Here is a 20,582-nt window from a genome sequence, read left to right on the forward strand (position 1 = left end):
CCTCACATGAGCATTTTAAGGTATGTGCTCTCTGTCCTGATTTATCTATAAAATGTTTGTTTGACATAGAGTATATTCTTATTTCATGCTTTCTGCACAGTTGGACCATAATGAGTATTACGTAGTAAATATGCTATTAAGAAGAAACACACTTTTTAAAATAGAAATTAATATTTATGGGCCTATTTTATACAAAAATATTTTACTCATAAATGATTTCTATAATTATAAATTACCTGATGATGAAAATATGTGATTCTTCATGAAGTATAAGTGATTCTAATTATAATTTATCAACTAGTAATAGAGCAATTTTGCATCTTTAAAATGTAACAAATTATTTTGCAGTGTACCCAGCACTATTAAATGACTGTAAATTTCAAATCTAATCACCTCTCAGTTTGTTTCTCTCTTTTTCTCTTCATCTAGTCCCTCAACCTGTTCTTAGGTGTTTATGAAATATAGAGGATTATCTTTCAGCTAATTAAGGGCCCTGTTTACTAAACCGCTCTGGTGTTTTTAGCCTGCACTAAATGCTAATTACCCATATGTTCTTACAGGCGACTTAGCATTTAGCGCATACTAATCATTAGCGTACACTAAAAAGGCTAATGTGCCCTTAGCGCTGCTTAGTAAACAGAGCCCTGAGAGTTTTTTGAAGGTACCAAAAATCTGTGTTTCTAAGTTCTAGAGACAAAGATTATGTCCTTTAGGGGTCATTTATTAAGCTGCAGTAAGAATTTAACACATGCGTGCCACAGTAGAAAAGGCCTTACTGCGGAGCGTACTCAGGCATCCCATGGTAATTCTGTGATCAGCACTTACATAAGTACATAAGTATTGCCACACTGGGACAGACCAAAGGTTCATCAAGCTCAGCATCCTGTTTCCAACAGTGGCCAATCCAGGTCACAAATACCTGGCAAGATCCCCAAAAAAGTACAAAACATTTTATGCTGCTTATCCCAGAAATAGTGGATTTCCCCCAAGTCCAATTTAATAATGGTCTATGGACTTTTCCTTTAGGAAGCCATCCAAACCTTTTTAAAACTCTGCTAAGCTAACAAATTCCAGAGTTTAATTACATGTTGAGTGAAGAAAGATTTTCTCCGATTCGTTTTTAATTTACTACTTTGTAGCTTCATTATTTCCCAGAGCTAAAAAAAAATAGATTGCATTTTTTTAGCGCTGGAAGTGGGGCGGAGTGTAGGCATATTCTGTGTTAATTGGTTAATGCGGCTACATTGCTGTGTGTCAACTGTTTAGGATGTGATTAGTGCATGATCCCTTACCACCTACAAAATAGGTAGTGCTAAGGGCTCACATGCTAATGGCCATCTGCTAATGGGAAAATTAAATTTAAAAATAGAAAAAGCCGCCATTTTACCCATGCAGAAAAATGGCATTAGTGCATGGGAATAACCGATGTAAGGACACACTAAGGTCACTTTTTACCACAGATGTGGTCCCTCTCCACAAAAGTGAAAGTGAGGAAGAGGTTGGGAACTACAGACCGGTAAATCTGACTTCAGTAGTAAGTTAATGAAACTGCTTTTTAAAACAGAGAATTGTAATGTTTTTGGAATCCAGTGGACTACAGGACCTAAGTCAATATGGTTTCACTAGAGGCAGGCCTTGTCAGACAAATCATATTCATTTTTTGACAGTGACTAGAGAATTGGATCAAGGGAGACTGCTAAATGTGGTGTATTTAGATTTTAGCAAAGCTTTTGACATGGTACTGCATAGATGACTAATAAATAAACTGAGTGCCCTCGTATGGGTCCGAAAGTGACTGACTGAGGGGGTCTTTTACCAAAGCTTAGCTCAAATTATCTGCAGCAGGGCCCATTTTATTCCTATGGGCCCTGCTGCAGATAACTCAAGCTAAACGTTAATAAAAGACCCCCTGAGTTAGGAACTGGTTGCATGGAAGGCGGCAGAGGGTAGTGGTAAATTGAGCTCTCTCTGAAGAAAAGGATGTCATCAATGGTGTGCTGAAAGGTTTGGTTTTTTGACCAATGTTTGGTTGTTTTTTTTTGGTTTGTTTTTTTACATTTTGTAAGTGATATTGCTGAAGGGCTGTCTGGTAAGGTTTGTCTCTTTGTGGAGCAGATCAAAATCTGCAATAGTGTAGATACCCCTGATGGTGAGGATAACATGAGGAAGTGCTTAGTGAAGCTAGAGGAATGGTCAGGAATTTGGCAGCTAAGATTTAATGCTAAAACATGCAGGGTTATGTATATATATATATATATATATATATATATATATATATATATATATATATATATATATATATATATATATAATTTTTTTTTTTATTATCTCATTTATACCCCTCATTTTCCCAACTGTGTCAGGCCCAATGTGGCTTACATCACACTGCAAAGGCGGACACCAATGCAGTAAATTAAGCTAATACATCATGAAACCTACATAAGAAATAAAGGAGAGGATGGGGAAGAAACAAAAGGAACAGGGAAATCAGGGGAGAAAAGGGAAGGGTGGATGTGCACTGCAAAAACCTGAGGGAATGGTACAGTTTAGGGATTGATGAACTTTTGTACACGAAAGAGGAGTAGGACTTGTGTGTGATCATATGTAATGATCTTAAGGTGGCCAAACAGGTAGAAAAGATGACGGTGAAAGCTAGATGGATGCTTGGGTGCATAGGAAGAGGAATGGCCAGTAGGAAAAAGAAGGTGATGAATGCCCCTATATTAGACTCTGGTGAGACCTCATTTAGAATATTGTAGAGAATTCTGGAGACCAGACCTTCAAAAACATATAAACAGAAAGGAGTCGGTACAGAGGGTGGCTACTAAAATGGTCAGTAGTCTTCGTCATAAAGCAAATGGGGACAGACTTAAAGATCTCAATATGTATAATTTGGAAGAAAAGTGGGAGAGGGGAGATATAATAGAGACATTTAAATACCCATGCAGCATATATGCACAGGAGGGGACTCTCAATTGAAAGGAAGGTCTGGAACGAGAGGGCATAGGATGAAGGTGAAAGGGGACAAGCTCAGAAGTAACCTGAGGAAATACTTCTTCACAAAAAGGTGGTGAATTTGTGTAATGGCCTCCCGGTGGAAGTGGTGGAGATAAAAACAGTATCTGAAGTCAAGAGAGCTTGGGATAGGTACATAGGATCTCTAAGGGAGTGATAGGGAGAGCAGATGGCATCCAATCGCAGATATTCAACAGTACTAATGCGGGTTGTGCCACTAAATATTGAAACTGACTTGTCCCTAAAAAAAGTGAGCCGCTCAGGGGTGGGCCAAAGGACAGCACTAGGGAGGAGCCAGGGCTTATGCAGGTGCTGGCAATATTCAGCCAAGGCCTGCATAAATTAAGTGGGCATTAAGAAAAAGATGTTTCCCCCTCCTGCAGCCCCTGACAACAGCCCCCCCCCCCCCAGCAGCCCCATCCCACCCCCACCCCACTTCCTGGTCAGGATAGAAACACCTTCCCCATGGCTTATCTGACCTGGTCTAGTGGGGTGTTGGGAGCAGAAGTGAACCCCCTCGCCCTTGCCTCTAGCAGCAGCCATTTCCAAGAAGCTACCGCTAGAGACAGGAGCAAGGGGGGGGGAGTTGCTCCTGACCTGACACTTCGCTGGACTACCATGGAGGTCAGGTAGGCCCCGGGGAGTGTCCTACCCTGATTGGGAAATGGGGGGGGGGGGGGGGATGAAGCTGCTGACTGGGGAGGGGGGAGGAAACTTTTTAAAATAATTGTAATTAATTTTTTTTTAATGCGGGTCCCAGCCTGATATTCAGCCTGGGCCCACATAACTTTCTTATGCGGGCTTGGTTGAATATTGGTTGGATCTGCATAAGCTCCAGCAGCCTGCCCGCCTGCCCAACATTATCCCCTGATATTCAGTGCCGGTGCCCGGACATAGCCCGACACTGAATATCGAGGGCTAAGTTAGCCAGTCATGATCAGCATTATAAAAAATGCTGACCATCACTGGCTGAATATTGGGAGGATGGTCTTTATCTGCCTACGTTTTTCACGTTAGTTTAGAAAAAGGGCCCCTAAGTGATTAGACCTAAGTATAGCCCTATGTAGGTGCCTTGTGTTTTCATATCACATGTACTATTGCTTGGTATCTCTTCTAATAGAATCAAATATATAAATTTGTGTCTCTTAGGAGTCATCAGCACAAAATATGAATGAAGGATACAAGATACCAAAGGGCGGAGGGTGAGAGAATATTAGAAAAATCCATGCATTGGAGGCTGGGGTGTCCCAAGACAATCTGCTGCCTGAGGCAAGAAATGAGTCACCACTATTGCCCCCCCTCTCCCCTGAGTTAAGGAATGAGCGACCGTCGCCCCCCCCCGAGGTGAGGAATGAGCTACTGCCGCCGCCACCCCCTCCGTCATGGTTTACCATCTCTCCTCTTCCTTCCCCAGCCCCTTCCATCAATTTACCTTTTTTTCTCGTTTTTCCAAAGGTAGCAGCAGCAATTCCCAGAGGCTGCCCTGCTGCTGGTCCCTGCCCCTTTTCTCTACTGCGGCCCACCTCTCTGACATAACTTCCTGTTTCCTCTGAGGTGGGCCCCAGTATTCAGAAAGGGCCAGGACCGATGGCAGGGCAGCCTCTGGGAATTGCTGCTGCCGTCTTTGGAAAAATGAGATAGAAAAATTAAATGGGTGGGAAAAGTAAGGCCAGGAGGCGATGCCACCTCAGAAGCATGCCTAATGGTAGAGTCGCCCCTGATTGGAGGTGCTTTAGTGGTGTTTATCAGTTAAAACCTAAACTTAGAGGCCATCTACACAAGTCATCATCCTTTCCAATTTTGCTTTGACTCAAATATTTTGAACTGTACACTGCCAGAGACCATAGCTAAAAATAAATGTGAACATAACCTCAATGGGTTGCAATTCAGATGATTTATCTAGTTAACTTTAGGCAGGGCAGAATTAACTCTTTGGCGGGCCTAGGCGAACAAACACATTAGGATTCTTCATTCTCCTTATTAATACTTTTAAATAAACTCAATATTCCCAGATCCCCAAACTCCATGAAATCAGCTAATATAAATGTATTAGAAAACTCCCATAAGCAGGGCCCTGTGTGCTTCTGACTACTGAAGAAAACCAGCTCAGGAGGAAGTAGCAGATGAGAAATGCTGCCTGTAGACTGTAGTATAGTGCACAGGGGGTGTAGAAAATAGAAATATCTCGGTGGTGCTTTCTGTCTGCAGCTGAATTATCTTGTTATCTTATGAGGTTCCTTTACCTTGGAATTCTCTCCCCCTCAGTATCAGATAGGAAAGTCACTATTTGGTTTTTAGAAAAAGCTGAAAACTTTGTTATTTCAGAAATTGTTTATAATTATTTTTATGCCCTTTTTTATATTTATAACAAATTTTTGCTTTCTTTTCTGTGATGAAAAAAAATGTTTATTGTATTTTTGCTAATACATCACAGAAGTTTTAACCAGACAACTTATCTGGTTGTATTTAACTGGTTACCTTTAAGAGGGATAAGGCAAGGGTGTACCTGTGAAGAGCCTACAAGTCAATCAGAGAACACCAACATTTAGGGCCCTGTTTACTAAGGTGCGCTAGCATAAATTATCATGCGCTAACACTAGAAACACCCATATATTCCTATGGGTGTCTCTAGCATTATTAGCGTGGTAAAAACACCTATAGCACAGCTTGGTAAACAGGGCCCCTAATGTGATACAATTAACATTGCCGGTGCTAAGGCAGGAATCATATTATTATCTTTCTTTTTCTGCTCATTGTACTTTAAGATTAGAGGCAGCATGCCAATTCCTGCCTTAAGAAAAATTCATATTGAGGAAACTAGAAAGGCCATTTTTTTCTATAACAATGTGGAACCAACTTTCTTTGCAAGTGAGACAAACCGCCAACACAAAGGTATTTAAAAATTGTTGAAAGGATACTTACTTACTCAGACATTTGATATAGCTACATGCTATTTATATTTTAAAAAAGTGATTTTTTTTTTCATGGTCAAATCAAAAGGGGTCAGATTATTGTGATACTTATGACATCTAAGGTACCAATAATTCAATTGATGTATTTTATGCAATGTTTTTAGTTTGTGATTTTAAAGTATGTATGTTTTAATGTAATCTGCTTTGGCACAAGCGGAATATAAATGAATAAAACCATAAACAATATACTGCCCATCTAATTTCACTGCATACAAAAACCTAACTATAAGTTGAAAGATTCACTGTTACCCACTTAACTGACTATTTGGTTGAATGTAACCAGATAAGGTTTCCAGTTATTTTTAGATGGATATTGGACTGCTCAACACTGCATTCACCAGGTATACATTACAGTCGCAAGTATTTGCCCATGTTACAACAGATGGTATTTTGTGGGTGGAGTCACTTGTTTACTCATTTAGATACTTGGCAGAGTAAATCACCTTATGTAAGATTCATGCCAGAATTAGTTATATAAATGTTATTTAGGATATTCAGTTTTTAAATAATGTATAAACATTTTGAGTTAAGGACATGTGGTTTCGGAATTTGTCAGAAATATAGACTTTATTTCTTGCAAATATAAGGACAGCTTGATTAAAACAAGGGTACAGTAGAAAGAGATACCACATACATTCACATACCAAAAACACTGCTATTGATATTCCAATCAGAAAGCCTGCTATTACATCTGACCAGTGATTTCGATATTCTGCTACTCTGTTGATTCCGGTAAGAAGTGCAAAACACATCAAACCCAAACAAAGAACAGGCTTTGCCAGTCTTGTTCCTTTGGCTTTTATCGAGTTGGTAATATACATCTGAAATTAATAAGCAAAAAAAAAAAGACAACTTACTTTAGCAGGAAGTCCATTTTGAAATACGTTAAACCTAGGCAGCCATTTTCTTAGAACAAAGACAGAAATATGTTACATAATTTAGAACAGTAGGGATGCGCATTCATTTGAAATGACATGGGAAATAGCATGTGGTTTCACACTGGTTTTAACCTAAAACAACAATAAAAAATATAAAAACCCTTGAAATTTTGTTTTTTCTCCTCCTGTCATCAATGGCACACAGAGTGCTGTAATGAAAAGCGATGCATACTGCTGAGCAGTAGGGGGCACTGTTGATGACATTACCCCTGAAAAGAAAATACTGTTTTAAAAAAACTAAACAAAAAGATTCCATACTTATGGGAAACTTAACAAAATGAAACACCCCTTGAAAAAGAATAATATATAAGTTTGTCAGAAAGCTGTTTTTATAACAAAAGTAGTGTGTGTATCATATTGTTAATTCTCTTGAGTTCATGACTCTATGTGGTCTTTTACTAAACGGTGCTGCACATTAGGGCTACTGTGAGCTTGGCACACTGCGATTCAGCCTTACCGCTGGGCTACCGTGGGAGCCCGGTGATAGTGCTAACTCTCACCATGCAGTATTTCTGGTGCAAAAAATTATTTTTAATTTTTTAGCGCAGGGGGCTTTTCCGGCAGTAATGTTACCGCTGAGTTAGCATAGGAGCCCTTCAGGCTTATTTTCGAAAGTGATCGCCGGCGATCTTCCGACATAAATCGGGAGATGGCCGGCGATCTCTCAAAAGCGGCAAAATCGGTATAATCGAAAGCTGCTTTTTTTGACACCATCACCGCTTTCCCGTCGCCGAGCCAGCGAAAGTTCAAGGGGGCTTGTCGGCGGTGTAGCGAAGGCGGGGCGTGGGCATGGCTACTTGATGGCCGGCTCTCACGGATAATGGAAAAAAAAGCGGCGTTAATCAGTATTTCGCCGGGTTTACTTGGTCCTTTTATTTTCACAACCAAGCCTCAAAAAGGTGCCCCAACTCACCAGATGACCACCGGAGGGAATGGGGGATGACCTCCCCATACTCCCCCAGTGGTCACCAACCCCCTCCCACACTAAAAAAATAAAAATAAAAACCTTTTTTTGCCAGCCTCAAATGTCATACCCAGCTCCCTGAAAGCAGTATGCAAGTCATAAGTACATAAGTACATAAGTAGTGCCATACTGGGAAAGACCAAAGGTCCATCTAGCCCAGCATCCTGTCACCGACAGTGGCCAATCCAGGTCAAGGGCACCTGGCACGCTCCCCAAACGTAAAAACATTCCAGACAAGTTATACCTAAAAATGCGGAATTTTTCCAAGTCCATTTAATAGCGGTCTATGGACTTGTCCTTTAGGAATCTATCTAACCCCTTTTTAAACTCCGTCAAGCTAACCGCCCGTACCACGTTCTCCGGCAACGAATTCCAGAGTCTAATTACACGTTGGGTGAAGAAAAATTTTCTCCGATTCGTTTTAAATTTACCACACTGTAGCTTCAACTCATGCCCTCTAGTCCTAGTATTTTGGATAGCGTGAACAGTCGCTTCACATCCACCCGATCCATTCCACTCATTATTTTATACACTTCTATCATATCTCCCCTCAGCCGTCTCTTCTCCAAGCTGAAAAGCCCTAGCCTTCTCAGCCTCTCTTCATAGGAAAGTCGTCCCATCCCCACTATCATTTTCGTCGCCCTTCGCTGTACCTTTTCCAATTCTACTGGAGCCCTTCGCTGTACCTTTTCCAATTCCCTGGAGCAGTTTTTAATGGGTGCAGTGCACTTCAGGCAGGCAGATCCAGGTCCATCCCCCCCCCTACCTGTTACACTTGTGGTGCTAAATGTTGAGCCCTCTAAACCCCCCCAAAACCCACTGTACCCACATGTAGGTGCCCCCCTTCACCCATAAGGGCTATAGTAATGGTGTAGAGTTGTGGGGAGTGGGTTTGGGGGGGATTTGGGGGGCTCAGCACCCAAGGTAAGGGAGCTATGCACCTGGGTGCTATTTGTGTATTTTTTAAACATTTTTAGAAGTGCCCCCTAGGGTGCCCGGTTGGTGTCCTGGCATGTGAGGGGGACCAGTGCACTACAAATGCTGGCTCCTCCCATGACCAAATGCCTTGGATTTCGCCAGGTTTGCGATGGCCGGCATTTTTTTACCATTATCGATGAAAAACAAAACCGGCAATCTCAAACCCGGTGAACTCTGGCATTTGGCTGGGTCAAACCGTATTATCAAAAGAAAAGATGGCCGGCCATCTTTTTCAATAATACGGTTCCGGCCAGATCACTGGCGCTGTTCGATTATGCCCCTCCTTACCACCTCCTAAATAGGAGACGGTAAGGGCTTCCCAAGAAATGGCCATGCGGCAAGTGTTATACTTACTGCACCGCCATTTCTATTTTTAAAAAAGTCCTTTTACTGGCGGCGGTAAAAGGAGGCCTCAGCACATGGCAAACCCGCACGCCAATGGTACTGCAGGGGTCCTTTTCTTTTAAGTTTAATTTCTTTTATTGATTTTTGATACAGATACAATCAAGAGCTCACAACATAACAAGAAGTAACATTTTACAAAGTAAGGTAATACCGGAGCTCACATGTAAGAAGCAGCAATCTACATCCAGAATCAAATTAACTGAAAACAAGAGAGAGGGAGAAAAGAGGAAAAGAAGAGGGAAAGGAGGGGGGGGGGGGGGGGGCTGGAGGATACAAATCAAAGTATAAAGCATGCATATGCCCAAAAATACATCAAAGATGAAGATGAGAAGTAATCAAGAAAGCAAAACTGGTGGCGGCAAATGATGGCTCATGGAAGCTCAGGTCTGAAAGAAAAGAGGCCAGGTAATGAAATAAAAGGTTAATGGTTAATAAGATCTTAATTCCAATCAAATTTGGTGGGAAAAATTGAGCCTGCATTGTATATAAGGGGTTTTATGCTGCATACAGCACACATCATCGGTTTTCAAAACTGAGAATGAACCTGACACTGAAATTGAATAGGTACGAAGCCTGCACATTTAGGAAATACAAGATAAATGATTGTTTGCATGTATATGTCACAACACACTCGTAAAAGTCCTTCTCTAAAATTACTTCCTCTCTTCAATAGTCCCTTTCCCTATGTGTCCTTCTGTCTGTCCTACCCTTATCCTTATTGGTCTTGTCTGTCTGTCCTGATTTAGATTGTAAGCTCTTTTGAGCAGGGACTGTCTTTTCTTCATGTTCAATTGTGAAGCGCTGCGTACGACTGGTAGCGCTATAGAAATGATTTATAGTAGTAGTAGTAGTACTTAGGGGTCCATTTGCTAGGCTGCGGTAAAAAGTGGCCTGTGCTAGTGTGGGCATGTGAAATTGGCGGGTAAAAAGGGCTTTTTAAAAATGCAGCAGTAGATAACCATGCTTGACAGTAAGAATAATCTTACCGCATGGTCGGGTTTTTTTTAGGGGCTTTTTACCTGCTGTGGTAAAAAGTGCCCTGGCGTGAGTGAAAAATGACCCCCACTGCTACCGCAGGGCCGTTTTTCCTGCAGCTTAGTAAAAGGATCCCCATAATTTTGGAAATCTTGTATATATATGCACTATTTTGATCACTGAACTTATACACACCTACATGGATGCCATCTTTTAATGTGGCTAATAGTAGGCCCAGTATGGTAGTAGCATGTACTTTTGGCCACATTTGAGGGGGGTAACTTTCAGTCAGATCATTTTACCCAGGTAAATGCCTAGTTACCTACATATATATATAGGGCTGAAAATGTCCTTTCCCTTACAGCTGTAAACTGTTTCTATTTAGTCTTTACTTAGTAGATGGACCACAAATACAGCCGCACACATGCAAAACTTTTCAGTCCATTTTTGATTTTTCAGACTGTTACTGATTTTTGGGCATTTCATACAATCATTTTATTGTTGTTTGTTAGTAATAGTACACACTTTCAGGAAAGAGTGTGCACTATTTGCACAAAGTCTACACTCTTTCCCGACAGTACGTGCATATGCATGGTTCCATGATGGTTCATGTATGCACCTACTACAGTATTAGTAAAGAGTGCACAGTATATGAAATAGTGTACACTCTAAGAAAATTGTGCACATAACCCTGGTTGGCCAAATCTGTGCTCCAAAATTTGGGGCATGACCCTGAGATGTGCACGCAACTTAATTGTTTAATAAGCCAATTAATGGCAATAATTGCGCACTGACAATCAATTATTGGCATTAATTGGCACAATTAGGATTTGCATGAGCATCTGGCTGTGCGCTATTCTATAACACTGGGTGCCCAAATCCCATAGCCTGCACCCCAAAAGTGGGCGTGGCCATGGGAGGGGCATGGACAGGTCAAGGGTGTGTTATAGAATACTGGGGATGGGTGCCCTAATTGGGTTCTAGGAGTTAAACCTAGTTTCAAGCGGGCATAAGTCCTAGGGCCCACATTTGGGCATAGGAATCGGCATTATACATTATTCTATAAAGGGCACTTAGCCTGGAGTAACCTTTATAAAACAGCACTGAACGCTGATTTTTTAGCACCTTTTACTGAATCTGGGCCATAGTACTTACTATAAATGATTTTTATATTTTAACGGGAAAGAAAATGACACAAACATTTTCTGGCTGCCTATCCCTAATTCCTCACAAGGGATAAATATCTGAGGCAAACGAAACTGCCATCGGTCTATATTTGACTAAGGCCAGTGATAAATCAAACATCACAAAAATGGGCTTTGGGTCATTATGGAGTGTTAAAAGCTCAAACAGGACCCTATTTCAACATAGAAAATGAATACTTCCAAGAAAACTTAAATCTCCCTTTCAACATTCATTTTTTTAATCTAGTTCTTCCAGATTGCTCAAAGTACTTATAGTAAAACCACAAACAGTACAAAGATAAAATATTAAAAATGCGAATAAGCAAAATCATATTCATTAACAGAAAACTTTGTCAAAATATCCATTCAACAAAAACAAAGCACATAATAATAATGTCAAAAAGTAACCACAAAACAAACATACAACACAATAAAATATAACATCGACTAAGAATAGCATATCCGATACTGGGCAGGTTCCGGCAACAATGCCAGCCCAGGTTATTATTATTATTATTATTGTTACATTTGTACCCCACATTTTCCCACCTATTTGCAGGCTCAATGTGGCTTACAGAGTGTTGTTATGACAGAGTCATGACAGGATATTGGGTACAATCAAAAGTAAGCAGAAGATGGATGAGGAGTTAGAGAAGATGGTGTTAGAATAGGATAGTTTAGGAGGTGATTTGTGTCTTTAAGGGGTCTTTTTGTAGGCTCTATTAAAGAGATGTGTCTTCAGAGATTTGCGAAAGTTGCTTAGATTATCCACAGTTTTTAGGGCTGGGGGTAACCCATTCCATATCTGTGTACTTCTGTAGGAGAAGGTAGTGGCGTATGCCTGCTTATATTTAAGTCCTTTACAACTGGGGAAGTTCAGATTGAGGAATTTGCGAGCTGATCTCTTGGCATTTCTGGGCAGTAAGTCCACAAGGTTAAACATGTACAGTGTACAAAAATATATTTCTTTTTGTAGCGCCGGAGTGTAGCTGGCGGTAATCGGACAGTGCCGTGCACTGCTCAGTTACCACCGGGTTAGAGTGGGAGCCTCTACCACCACCTCAATGGGTTGCAGCAAGGGCTCCCCCCTCCCAAAAATGGCTGTGCAGCAAGTGTTTTACTTGCCCCACAGCCATTTCCTGCAGGAAAGAGAGACTTCCCTTTTACCCTCTGCAGTAAAAGGGGGCCTCAGCATGCGTGAAAAACACACACTGACGCCAGCGCAGGGCCCCTTTTACCGCAGCTTGGTAAATGGGGCCCTTAAAGACTTTCTTTCCCACCCGTAAAAGCATGTCTGAGCAGCTTACATTCTAAAATAAGGAAGGGATGGGGAAGTACAAGGACAATACTGTTACAGTGGAGGGGGGGGGGGGGGGGGGGACAAGGGATATAACTGCATAATTAATAGGAAAGAGGGTAGGGAAGTACAGGGAGCAGTGAACCACTGGGCATCATGTTGAATCACTGAAAAAAAAAAAAAAAGGATTGAAGGAGGCCACACTTAAGCATCTGAAAGTACTCATGTATATACATCTTTAAATAGAACATTTTTAAGGTGTGCTTTACATTTTTCAAGAGATGATTCTAATCTGAGATGTTGTGGATATAGGTTTATTTATGTATTTATTTGCAGTATTTGTATCCCCATTTTCCCACACACTAGCAGGCTCAATGTGGCTTACAAGACATCGCATTGGGTCGATGTTAAACAAATACAATCAGAAATAGGGTAAGGGAAGGTAGAGGTATATGGGAACAATAATTTTTTTTTTTTATTACATTTGTACCCCACGCTTTCCCACTCATGGCAGGCTCAATGCGGCAGGCAATGGAGGGTTAAGTGACTTGCCCAGAGTCACAAGGAGCTGCCTGTGCCGGGAATTGACCTCAGTTCCTCAAGACCAAAGTCCACCACCCTAACCACTAGGCCACTCCTCCACTAAATGACAAAGGAAATAAGAAATAACATTGTCTTTTAAATCAGTGCAGGGTTGAGGCAGCTAGGCAGATTCAGAAGGGTAGGCCTTACCAGGGGCATAGCCAGACACCCAACTTTGAGTGGGCCTGGACCCAAGATGGGTGCGCAGAAGAACCCCTCCTTGTCCCACAGGTGATGTGGTCTCTCCTTGTCTCACCTGCATGCCATCTGCTATTTACAAAGTATGCAGGAGGGACAGTTGTTGGGAGTTTTCAGCTGGTGGGGCTTGGGAATCCCTGACAGCCACACCATGGGTGTGCTGCTACTGGGTGGGCCTGAGCCCAAAGTGGGTGGGCCTGGGCTCACCCAGGCCCACCCTTGGCTACGCCATTGTGCCTTACAAAAGAAATAGGTCTTTAAAGTTCGCCAGAATTCTAGATGGTCATGTATCGCTTTCACTCTTTTTGGTAATGAATTCCACATTTGAGTACTTAAGTAGGTGAAATTGGACATGTAGGATGATTTATATTTAAGACCAATGCAATTAGGATAATGAAGATTCATGTAGGTTCCAGACTTCGAGCCCTTGAACAGAAAATACAGAACTGCAAGAAGTGTCAAGAATAATTTCTCTGAAGATGGGAACAACAAGTCTATTTTGTTGCGAGGACCTGAGTGATCAACTAGGACAGTAGGGAATCAGAGGCCTAGAAATATATTTATAAATGATTTAGAGATAGGAGTAACTAGCGAGGTAATTAAATTTGCTGATGACACAAAGTTATTCAAAGTCGTTAACTCGCAACAGGATTGTGAAAAATTACAGAAGGACCTTACGAGACTGGGAGACTGGGCAGCTAAATGGCAGATGACGTTAATGTGTCAAAGTGCAAGGTGATGCATGTGGGAAAGAGGAACCCAAATTATAGCTACGTCATGCAAGGTTCCACGTTAGGAGTTACGGACCAAGAAAGGGATCTGGGTGTCGTCGTCGATAATACACTGAAACCTTCTGCTCAGTGTGCTGCTGCGGCTCGGAAAGCGAATAGAATGTTGGGTATTATTAGGAAACGTATGGAAAACAGGTGTGAGGATGTTATAATGCCGTTATATCACTCCATGGTGCGACCGCACCTTGAGTATTGTGTTCAATTCTGGTCGCCGCATCTCAAGAAAGATATAATGGAATTGGAAAAGGTGCAGCGAAGGGCGACTAAAATGATAACGGGGATGGGACGACTTCCCTATGAAGAAAGACTAAGGAGGCTAGGGCTTTTCAGCTTGGAGAAGAGACGGCTAAGGGGAGACATGATAGAGGTATATAAAATAATGAGTGGAGTGGAACAGGTGGATGTGAAATGTTTGTTGACGCTTTCCAAAAATACTAGGACTAGGGGGCATGCGATGAAACTACAGTGTAGTAAATTTAAAACAAATTGGAGAAAATGTTTCTTCACCCAATGCGTAATTAAACTTTAGAATTCGTTTTCGGAGAACGTGGTGAAGGCGGTTAGCTTGGCAGAGTTTAAAAAGGGGTTAGACGGTTTCCTAAAGGACAAGTCCATAAAGAGGGGCATAATCGAACGGAAACGCCTATCTCCATGGGCGTTTATCTCCGAGATCGGGTCCGTGAAGGGGCGGACCGAACCGTATTTTCGAAAAAAATAGACGTCCATGTTTTATTCGACAATTTGTGAGCTGGGCGTTTTTGTTTTTCAGTGATAATGGAAAATGAAAGCGCCCAGCTCAAAACGAATAAATCCAAGGCATTTGTTCGTGGGAGGGGCCAGGATTCGTAGTGCACTGGTCCCCTCACATGCCAGGACACCAACCGGGCACCCTAGGGGGCACTTTTACAAAAACAAAAAAAAAGGTCAAAGAGCTCCCAGGTGCATAGCACCCTTCCCTTGTGTGTTGAGCCCCCCAAATCCCCCTCAAAACCCACTGCCCACAAGTCTACACCATTATTATAGCCCTAAGGGGTGAAGGGGGGCACCTACATGTGGGTACAGTGGGTTGGGGGGGTTGGATGACTAATAAGCATTAAGCAGCACAATTGTAACAGGTAGGGGGGGATGGGCCTGGGTTCACCTGCCTGAAGTCCACTGCACCCCTAACAACTGCTCCAGGGACCTGCATACTGCTGCCAGGGAGGTGGGTATGACATTTGATGGTGAAAATAAAAAGTTGTGAAACATCATTTTTTGTGGTGGGAGGGGGTTAGTGACCACTGGGGGAGTCAGGGGAGGTCATCCCCGATTCCCTCTGGTGGTAATCTGGTCATTTAGGGCACTTTTAGGGGCCTTATTCGTGAAAAAACAGGGTCCAGGAAAAGTGCCCTAAATTCTAGCTACAAACGCAAACTTTTTTTCCATTATCGGCGAAAGGCGCCCATCTCTCCTCGGCCAATAACCACGCCCCAGTTCCACCTTCGCCACGCCTCCGACATGCCCCCGTCAACTTTGTACGCTTCCGCGATGGAGTGCAGTTGAAAACGTCCAAAATCGCCTTTCCATTATACCGATTTATTTGTTTTTGTGAGATAAACGTCTATCTCCCGATTTGGGTCGAAATCTAGGCGTTTTTCTCTTTCAATTATAAGGTGGAAACTGTACTAAATGGACTTGGGAAAAATCCACAATTCCAGGAATAACATGTATAGAATGTTTGAACATTTGAGAAGCTTGCCAGGTGCCCTTGGCCTGGATTGGCCGCTCTCGTGGACAGGATGCTGGGCTCGATGGACCCCTGGTCTTTTTCCAGTGTGGCATTACTTATGTACTTATAAGGTAGGGTGGATCCCCTGCTTGGAGAATTTTAAAGACTAGGAGAAGAATTTTATACGTGATATGATGTGATATCGGCAGCTAATGGGCTGATTTAAGAAGTGGCACTTGTGCTAACTGCCACGTGGCCAATAGTTATAAAATAGGATGTGCAATATTTAGGAGGGAAGTCTATACATGGAACCTAACAAATTGGCACAAAAAAGTGCACAGAGGTATTCTTTTTTATTATTATTTATAAAGTTTGACATTATATCCAAGCAATTTTCACTTGTACAGAAAAGTGTTGCAAAAACAGTAATAACTTAAAATAACCAACTTTCCAAAAAAAGCATTCCAAAAAAGGAAATTAAGTAAACACTCAAGTCCACAATATGGAGATCCAAGACTTAATGAGAAGATTAAACAAAAATATAAGAAAACATTTTAGGCAATAACATACCCCAGGTATGTGAGCTAGATACTAATTAAGTGAAGAGCTCATCTCAATCTGCTGAAACCCGCTTAGTTGAAAAAAAGATTGATAGGTAAGAACGTTCAAAGAAAACATATTTAACAGCATTGCGTCTGATAATATATTTACATGGATATCTTAGGAAAAAGCATAGCGGTATTCTTTAAACTGTGCTTAAACCGTGCCTAAAGTTAGGCACGGTTTATAGAATAGAGCTTAAGCCCAGGGACCGTGCTTACATTTAGGTGTGGCCATTTGCACCAATGAAAACATTTTGACCCATTCATCCATATTAAACTGTTTCAACAGCGATATTTGAGGGTTTCTTTGTAAGAATAGCTCACTTCATGTTTTTGCCACAACATTTTAGGGGCCCGTTTACAAATGCATGATGGGCCTACCGCTGGCTGCCATGCAGCCATTTGGCTGTTCTACCGGGCTCCCAGGGAAACCTGGTGGTAGTTCTGGCTCCCATTGTGTGCCATTTCAGGTGCTAGAAAATATTTTGTATTTTCTACCACCGGGGGGCATGCCTGTGGTAATTGAGCAGTGCTGCGTACTGCCCGGTCACTGCCAAGCTACCACCAGAGCCCTTACCACCTCTTAAATACACATCCCTTCACATCCCTAAGTACATCTCTAAGCCTCTGAGCAAGACTTTTTGGAGCATATGTCTTATACTTGGCATTGATCAATGAGATGAGTCTGGGTAGTTACTAACATCTGACAGGTCTTTGCCTGGTATTCCAAACATTACAGTTCTAGCTTCGGTAAACATTCCTTTGGCTCTACAACCAAATATAATTCCTTGTAGAGGAACTTAAACTTTGGGGCTAGGGTATCCATTAACTTCTACAGAATGGTCAAGTATATAAACTAAGATCACGGACAGACTGTCATTCTGATTATGTTGTGTATGCCCTAAGATGTCCCTGCAATAAACTATGTGGGCAAGGCCACTAGGAAACTGTACCTGTGGATGAATGAACATAGATCCTGTGTGTCCTGTATGAAGCCAACTGAACGGCAATTCAGCTCAGTTTTAATCAATTCCAGTGTTTTGTGGATGACCGGGTCTATGCCAATGTTCGCAGAGGTGATTTAGATAAAAGATTACTGTAGAGCGAACAATGGCGGATCCATAAGTTGAAGTCCTACGAACTCAATGGATTGAATACTGTAATAGAATGGATGGCCTTTTTATGATTTGTAGTGCCGCCCATTAAGTTATGTTTCTTTCTCTGGTTGGACAGAATGAAGTTGGCGTCCTAGACATTTAGAGGTGCCATTTTGAAGGGTTTTTTTTTTGTGATGGATAAGTCTGCTGTGATGTAAAGCAGTAAGTCTGTATATATTCGGGAGTTGGTGTTTAGGTGACACTGATACTGCAATGAGTAATTTTTTAAATTATTTTTTCTTGTAGATTACGCTAAAGCATGTTAAATCCTCTGATGAAGCCTGGGGTGAAATGGGTCACTGTTGGGATTCTGTGATAAGTGTTTTTATTTATTTATTTATGTTTGCCTTTCTATAGAGTATACTGTGATGCCAGTGTAATTTAAATGTTTGTGCATGAAATTTGCATGTTACATTTGCACAGTAGTTTTGGAGGTTTTAGCCAATGATTACACTATCATCTGCTTGTAACAAAGACAAAGAAGAATTGTTAATAAACACAGACTGCTGAGGTCTTTTCCTCCCATTTTTTGTTCTTATAGGGGCCCTTTTACTAAGCAGCATAAGCGCCTATGCTCGCCCAACGCACACCAAAATGGAGTTACCACACAGCTACCGCGTGGCCCTTACGGTAATTTCATTTTTGTCACGAGTCCGTTACGTGCACCCAAAAAATATTTTTTATTTTCTGGTGCGCGTCAACTACACGCACCAAGTGGCATTTGGTGTGCGTAGGTCATTACCACCAGGTTACCACATGAGACTTTACCGCTATGTCAGGTCTCAGACCCAAAATGGATGCATGGCAATGTTGATTTTGCCGCACGTCCATTTTTGACAAAAAATTTTTAAAAGGCCTTTTTTTACAGGCGCGCTGAAAAATGGATTGGTGTGCGCCCAAAACCCTTGCCTACACTACATCAAAACAAAAAAAACAGCACCACGTCTCATGTAGTAAAAGCTACAAAGCACCAAAGCACTTTCACTTTCTGTATCCATTTTGATACAGAAAGTGAAAGTGCCTTGGTGCTTTGTAGCTTTTACTACATGAGACGTGGGGTAAGGAATAATATATTGTAGAGGAATATATTCGAGTTATTCCCCAAGTTTTCCACGTCATCACTGTGACCCCTGACGCAGGTGCTAGTCACCGAAACGCGGCCCGTGTCGGGTCTTTTTGTCAAGGCTCATTCATTAAAGAACTGTGTTCCATTTTTAAAGGCCCGTGGTGCTGTTTTTTTTGTTTGGACTTTAGTTTGTACTTTGTTCCCTCTCTTTTGTTATATCCTACACTACATCAAGCCATTTTTTCAGCACACCTTAGTAAAAGGACTCCATAGCATTTAGTGTTGCAATCATTTGACCACAATTTTGTTGTTAGTAGTTCATACCAGGTATTTTTTGTGGATGAACGCTTTTTTCTTTTAAAGTGATCCTTAATAAGCTCCCCATAGGCAGGAAGAGAAGTAGCAAAATCATAGATTATTCATATAAGTAGTTTAGTTTCACTAATCAATGCAAAACATGAGTAAGCCTTTTTGCAGTGATATGTATTTCATAGAAGTGTTCTCATTCATTAAACTTTTTATAAAATACTATAAGTTTACCTGATTTCCAACCTAGATGCCTGATACACAATTATCTTGTATGTGTTGCCATTCAAGGTGTAAACAGAATGGAGACCTGATGTGCCTCTGCATAATGTGAAAGTTGTCCAGAGATTTCTTTTGAAATGTAGAAGGCTTGCAGAAAATGGACTGTAGCAATCCAGGTCAACACGTAAATTGTCAGATATATCCCAATACAAAAGAGCCAATGTTTCAAAATTATTGGGGGTGCTAAGCCCAGTGGAAATAACCCCTCCCTGGACACATACAAGGAATTTTCTCAATATTTGGGGTGCTCAAGCACCCACAGCACCCACAGAGTCGGCTCCTATGTCCCAATATCTCATTTAACTTTAAAGATGAACCGAAGAGTTTTGCCAAACAACCTGGGGCTTCTCAGGATGTGTGCATTGGCTGTCTTCTTTCATTTAGGAGTCACAAAGGTGATTGGAGTGTTTTATTTTGTTTACAATTTGTATTTATTCATTCATTTCATTGTCTTTCATTTTTGTTGCTTCTTATTTGCAAATAAGGCACGCAATTTGCAAACTGCATGTGCTACAAATGAAACAAAAATTGATTTCATTGCTTATTTTGGTTTTGTTTTGGGAAACCTGTTTTCTTGTGCTTTTATAAAATCACTGTACATCCCTGATGGCTTTAATAAATGATACAGAAAATGAAGATATGAGAAAGCATGATGAAAGTTTCTGGATTTTGAAAACTGTGAAAACATAGGGCCCCTTATAATAAAATGTGCTAGATTTTGCAGTTACCGTAACTTAATGCAGGAAACTGCAAAACTAATGCAACAACTACTGGCAGAGTTCTCTGCACTTATCCATGCAAGTCCTGCATTAATAGTTCCCTTAGCAAGCAGTACTGAGGTAGCAATTAACATGAAGACTTTGACCCCTGGATTCTATATAGTGTGCCTAGAGATCTGTGCCACAATCTAAGCATATTCTATATCAACATGCATAACTTAATTGGTTTTACAAGCTAATCGGCGTCTAGAACAGCTCTTAACAAGCAATAATGAGCACTAACTGACTAGCTTAGCGGAGTTTATATTTATATTCTTATGGGCATCTCTAGTGTTTAACGCGTGCTAATCATTAGCATGTGCTAAAAACGCTAGAGCGCCTTTGTAAAAGACTCCCAGAGATAGCAGAAGAAAACATGAAGGCAACAGCAAGCACTTAGCTCT

General features: G+C 41.4%; 1 protein-coding gene across 1 annotated transcript in view; it reads right to left on the reverse strand.

The window, feature by feature from the left end:
• The window catches only part of PLPPR5 (phospholipid phosphatase related 5), a 322,161-nt gene that overhangs the window by 36,359 nt on the left and 265,220 nt on the right, over positions 1-20,582 (reverse strand). The window contains exon 6 of the mRNA XM_030207234.1: positions 6,632-6,808. Coding sequence (XP_030063094.1) covers positions 6,632-6,808 — 177 coding nt within the window. The remainder of the gene's footprint in view (positions 1-6,631; positions 6,809-20,582) is intronic.

Source organism: Microcaecilia unicolor, chromosome 6 (assembly GCF_901765095.1).
Source record: "Microcaecilia unicolor chromosome 6, aMicUni1.1, whole genome shotgun sequence".
NCBI classification, from domain to species: Eukaryota; Metazoa; Chordata; class Amphibia; order Gymnophiona; family Siphonopidae; genus Microcaecilia; species Microcaecilia unicolor.